The sequence below is a fragment of the Schistocerca americana genome, chromosome 2 (genome assembly GCF_021461395.2).
Source record: "Schistocerca americana isolate TAMUIC-IGC-003095 chromosome 2, iqSchAmer2.1, whole genome shotgun sequence".
Taxonomy (NCBI): domain Eukaryota; kingdom Metazoa; phylum Arthropoda; class Insecta; order Orthoptera; family Acrididae; genus Schistocerca; species Schistocerca americana.
The window spans coordinates 366,268,180-366,274,501 of record NC_060120.1 but is presented as its reverse complement, the minus strand read 5'-3'; the positions used below and the strand labels follow the sequence as shown (position 1 = coordinate 366,274,501).

The window sequence follows — 6,322 nt, the reverse complement described above, 5'->3', positions numbered from 1 at the left end:
TAGCGTCTCCTTTGTCATATTTCTCCATTACATAGTCTTTATATTTAGCCCGTCATATTTCTGGTATTACATCTATCCCATCTGCACATCTTAAGCTAGGATTAGCTTCTTCGAAATTATATTTAATGTTCTTGTACAAAGTGTCAATTACACTACACCTTGGCAGATTACATATGTTTCATCCATATTGATTTTCACTTCACTATTGCTGTTGATGTCATTCCTTACCATCCTTCAGTGTTGGCTTCACATTCAACAGTAGTATTATTTAATATATTTCTTAAATTAATAAGCTGGAGAAATTTAGAGCCAACCGTCACTTGGTCAGTACTGCGTTTGTTATACTGATCAATTTTTTTTTATTTTGTTGCATATTCTTTTACACTCGTCGTTAGGAAGCTAAGGTGAGTCGTAATTTGGTGAGCTTTATTTCGTTATAAATGATAATTCACAATATTAATTATCTTGTGCAACTGATATTTTCCCTGCTGTCGGTTACACATGCCAGCATTTGCGGTGAGCCGTATTGTTGCCGTGCTGCCACTGTTCAAACGTGAGCTGATTGTTTTTGATCGACTTCTTTACGCAATGAGTCAGTTGATCCTACAGGATAACAAAGTTTTTGTTGTATCTCAGGCGTTTTGTATCATAATACTCGTGACAAATCACGTAACGGGTAAGATCACTTCTCCTTCTCCTCCTCCTCCTTCTTCTTCTTCTCCCTGCGAGTTTTCTACGTCATGGGGCATCTCTCGCATCCAAGTTTCCATCTCCTTCTACTACTCTACCACTCAATACTACAAAATCCAAGAATAAGATCATTTACCAATGCAATGAGTTTTTTATGCACACAGTCCCAGTAAGAAAAATTTCAGTTTGGTAGTTCTTTGTAATCGATGCATCTCATGCTATGTGCATAATTGTGATAACTTTCTGTATCAGCCAGTTTCAACATACACTAATTAGATTGTTGTAGCTTGAAACTTGAACCTAGGCTGGTGGTCTCTTTTCATTTTCCTGTGCGGTGAAGGGGTTTAAAGGGACAGCTTCCATACATCTGAAATATTCTGATAACTGTGAGGAAACTTGAACAGTGTTGACAGGTCTTAACAAACTGGCTACCTCCAGAAACAAGCTAGGCATTGTGAAAACACTGTTGACAGGTCTTAAAAAAACTGGCTACCTCTATAAACAAGCTACACGTTGCGAATCGTACTCACACCATTCTAGATTTTAATCTTAAGCATAATTCCTGTATTTAGGTGTCACAGAAGAATCATTAATAAGATACGTGGTGGTAAAATGAGTGTTCCACATAGTAACAGGTTTTGTGGTTGTAACGAATTTTATTCGTTTTGCTTTTTACGGACTGGAAGACTCATTCACACACAATAAATAGGACAATTTATGTACATAAAAAGGCACAGTAGAAATGTTTCTGGACAGGGAAAAGGGATGGGAACTTGGTGGGAATTTTCTAGATACTTGTCTGTTCCAAGTCGTTGTTGTTTTTAACCCAGGATGGCCTTTCCATAGGCGAGGGGAGCAGCGACCTTAGCGATGGCGGGGGCGGCATAGGCGACGGGGGCGGCCACCTTGGCGACGACGGGGGCGGGGTGGGCGCCGGCCTCCTTGTGCACGACGGCGTTGAAGCCGTTGACGGGGTCGGCGGTGTAGTCGACGGTGCGGATGGAACCGTCAGGCTCGACCAGGCTGTAGCTGCCCTGGACGACGTCACCGTTGCGGCTCTCCTGCTGGGTCTTGGAGTCACCGGTGAGGGCGTCCTGCACATTGTAGGCGTAGCTGTACTGGGGGTTGGGGTCGTACTCAGCGGCCACTGCGGCGGGGGCGGCGACGGCGACGGGGGCGGCCCTCACGGCGGGGGCGACGGCCAGGGGGGCGGCGCGCAGGGCAGGGGCGGCATAGGCCACGGGGGCAGCACGGATAGCGGGGGCGGCATACGCCACGGGGGCGGCGTAGGCGCGGGCAGCCAGAGGAGCGCCGGGGGCGTAGACGGCAGGGGCACCCAGGTAGCCGGCACGGGCCACGGCCACGAAGGCGGCGAGGACGATCAGCTGCAACATATGGAAGCTCTGTCAGACGCGTGTGCAAGCTTTTAGTCAAACTTTTAATTCATGTTAAATCACTCCATGGATTGAAATCATTATTTCTGTTCAATTCTGTCGTGTTGTTATGTTTGGTTTACAGTTAGTAGTTACAGCTTATGAAATGTTTACACGTTAAGATGTATATTCCACAGGGAGTTTACTTCGCTAACAACCTATCCTCAACATGAGAAAAATGTAGCCTGCCATAAAATGACCGTGAGTGCATGTTCTAACCTCGAAATGTCTCTACGGGCCCTCTTAAGAGATTGAACCATTTACATAAATTTCATTGTCCCGTTCACGAGTAGAGACCCACCGCAAGCTACTGAACTGCTTGGAGATTGTAGGTTTACTTTTAACTCTGTCGTACAGTTTCCTGTACTTAGCGATACCCTCTGGTCTACACTGAGAAAAAGGTTTTCGATAAAAATAAACATTTACAGTGGAAGTCGTGAGTTTGATACAAAACAGTTTATATACTGTTGAGGTAAGACATCTGTAACACGCGAAGGTCTAGGGTGGCGGTGTGAAATTTAAAAATAGTAAAAAAGCGACCACTAAAGCGTTCTGGTTTAATGGTCTGTCTGGTGACAGTTCTGATGGGGTTTCATCCATTGATATGGGGGCGGCAACTGAATGGAGTTATATGTGAAGATAACTCTGGAACGTTGGAACAATTTCAACCAAATTTGGTACCTCTACTACGTTGGGGAAATTTGTGAGGACCCAGAACAGCCACGTCATTCGCTGGGTTGTGGTGGATGACAGGGGCGGGAAAGAGGTGTAAGTATAACTATGGGGCACCTGGAAAATTTAAACCAATGTACATATGTCTTTTTTTCTAGAGAAAGATACTTTCGGGTTGAATTATTGCTACCATCTCTATTATTGAGGTAGAGGTGGGACTGTTCTGAAATTTAATTTAAATATGAATCGTTCGAAGAAAGGCAATATAGCTCTCTAAATGGTTCAAATGGCTCTGAGCACTATGGGACTCAACATCTGAGGTCATCAGTCCCCTAGAACATAGAACTACTTAAATCTAACTAACCTAAGGACATCACACACATCCATGCCCGAGGCAGGATTCGAACCTGCGACCGTAGCAGTTGCGTGGTTCCGAACTGAAGCGACTAGAACCGCTCGGCCACCGCGGCCGGCAATATAGCTCTCTGGAAATGAGTAAATTTAGAGAACCTATATTCGAAGTTTGTCCATCCATCAAGCTGACACAATCGAATGTTGCTTGTAGAGCTAATGAGAGTAAGATAAGGGAGATTAGGGAAAGCACAGAGGCATATAGCTTGTCATTTTCCCCTCGCCCAATACGTAGATGGAATAGGAGAGAAAATCGTTAGTATTGGTACGATGTACCCTTCGCCGTGCACTTTTTGTACTGCGGAGTATAAATATAGGAGTGCATGTAGATATTCTGGCCACGAGAACTGACAACAGCCGGCAAAGCGGTGTGCTGGCTTCACGCTCCTCCATACCGTATCCAATTACGCTATTGGCCGAGGATGACACAGCGGTCGTTCGGTAGCGATGAGTTCGCCAGGACCTGTGAACGGAGTTCACGCTACGTTTCCATATGTGTAAATATTGGTCACTGGTACACGGAACTACCATTTTGGTGCTTCTTGTCAGGTAGGCTTTCATTTATTACAGACTGCATCTGCACAGCACAGCTTCAGCATTAAATATGCTTTTGATATTTCCTCTTGCTTGCATTAATGCAAATATGACTCACAGGTCTTCAGGCAGTGCTTTGTTCCGCTAACGCATTTAACGCAAATGTTCAACGTTAACTGCAAGTTTGACAGCCTAATATTAAAAAAATTACTGTAAACATATGATGTGGCATTTCACAATCGATCCTTACAAAATGAGTCATGAATTCCTCCCCTCCTCACGCCGCCCCCCCCCCCCCCCCCCACCCCACCCCGCGCCTTCTCACCTCACACAACTAAGCAGTTTCCTTGCATATGAGTATTCAGAGTGACATAGGCGGCAGACACAACATTAAAAGCCAGAGACCTACCAGTCATTATCGTAAAAGCACTTTTTACAATTTTCGTAGATATATGGGCTTAATGAAACCAGTTTATGGAACAGGGCAAGAAAGGTATATCAAGGTTTAACAACCAATCTGTAGTGTCGTTAGAGACGGAGGACAAGGTCGGTTCCAGGGAAGGTGCGGAAGGAATCCATCTGTGTCTTTTAAAGCGGACCATTCCGGTTTTTGCTTTAAAGGACTTAGAGAAACTACGTCACATCTAAATCGAACTAGCCATACGGAATTGGCCTCCATCCCTCACCCCCCCCCCCCCCCTCCAAAAGAAAAACTTTCATATGCACAGCTCTTACACTGTTATGTAGGGCAATGAAGTAAATTGCAGGGTATAATGTAATATTATTCATCGGATTTTCTGCGACTCTTTTTGTAGGAAATGTGTCTTATCTACAACATTTTTGTCATTAAAATTCATTTCAGGTTTTCCCAGCACACTACCAACGAATTTGCAGAAATCGTACTTCTTATAGAAGATATCTGTTAAGTTCACACTTGTCAAATAAAAGTGTTACGAGCCACTGTCTTGAAGGATGTTAGTGTGACGGTTGCACGTAATAAAGTATTGCGTCAGCTGAAATTGGCTACTCAGTTAATACTCATGATATACGTGTATAATAGGAACCGAGCACTGAAGACACACTGACTTTCTCGTACGTTTTTGCTATATATTTCAGCCTCAGATCACACAGCATTTGTGTGAGCTGAAAGTCGACTACGTAATAAAGTATTGGAAGCAGTGTGCTTTGCGCCCGTTTAGTAGAACTGTAATCAATCAAATCTCACTTCTGACATATTGACGTTATTCCTCACAAACTTATCCAATAGCACTGATGAGTCTAAGTCCGAAGCGCTGAGTTAATGACACTTCAGTCGCAGTCGGCAGGCACCCACCTTGCAGGCCATGTCGATGAGTTTGTTGCCGGTGTGAGCGCAGAACTGCCGGTACCCTGGCCGGCCAGCAGTTATATACCCACGGTCAGCGTGGTAGGGCGCTGCGTTTTCGCAACGTGCGTCGCTGGAGGCGTCGGGGACGGCCACCGGCCACAAGCCTGAATTCCTCTCCAGCAGACCTTGGACACACCTACCCTAATTACGATTTCTGCAGCTACTACGAAACTCTCTGACCGATCTGAAGTTGCTCCACATTCGAGTGAAAAACTAAACTTTTACAATAAAACTGCTTGACTTTGAGTCCGAATAGATATGTGAATGAATCGCACACAGCACAACAAAAAATGACTCATTCGCGAATAGCCAACTACAATAATATGGTTACCGCGTTCTAGTTTCACTGTCTTTCTCAAAAAAAAAAAAAAAAAAAAAAAAAAAAGAAATGCTCGGACAGTTCCTTCAACATGGAATAGATTAATTCCTTAGATCGTCCTTTCCCTAACGAAACAAGCTGTACGTCGCTAATGATTCAAACGGAAATGAAAAAGAAAAATGAATTTTAAAAAGTCTGTACAAAATAATCCATGTCTGGAAGACCCATTTTCTATTGTTGCTTGGGACTCATCCATCTCAAAGCAATGCGTCACTAAGGTGTCAAACACTAAAACTGACTTGTAATTCATACAACTAAAACGTTACTGTATTTCTGCGTGGAAGTACGTACTCCAATAGTTTAGCTAAATTAGGAACATCAGAAGACTAATTTAGCCCCAGAAGACTAATTTAGCCCAGTATTACATGGGGACAGATGTTACACAATTAAGACAACTGCAACAACTTCGTTCGAGGTTTTACACGTTCATAAATATTCCGTATGTCACAGTACAGTGTATAACACAGGGTATTTTATACCAATACTAGGTATTCCCTGTCTTAGCTCATTCCAAGATGATCCAACAAAATAGCGACTGTAGGCCTCCATATGCGTTACAGAGATCTTACTTCTTCCTATGGCTCCTAGGCTACATGTACGATGGAGACATTAGAACTGTTGCACTGGTATCCTCAAACATATAGGAGAGAGTCTTGTACCTTGGAACACATTTCACACTTCCGTCTCTAGCCAGCTCTGTAATAGGAGTTTAATATACTTCGCCGGCCACTGTGGCCGAGCTGCTACTACAGTCTCAGGTTCGAATCATGCTTCGGGCATGGATGCGTGTGATGTCCTAGGGGACTGATGACCTCA

General features: G+C 44.0%; 1 protein-coding gene across 1 annotated transcript; it reads right to left on the bottom strand.

Moving 5' to 3' along the window:
* Positions 1-393: 393 nt before the first annotated feature.
* Positions 394-5,098, bottom strand: LOC124595575 (cuticle protein 21-like). Its single transcript, XM_047134361.1, has 2 exons — positions 5,074-5,098; positions 394-2,075 (listed from the first exon to the last, which is right to left on the bottom strand). Exons 1-2 carry the CDS (start codon positions 5,083-5,085, stop codon positions 1,512-1,514), a joined length of 576 nt encoding a protein of 191 aa, XP_046990317.1. The 5' UTR covers positions 5,086-5,098; the 3' UTR covers positions 394-1,511.
* Positions 5,099-6,322: the final 1,224 nt, after the last annotated feature.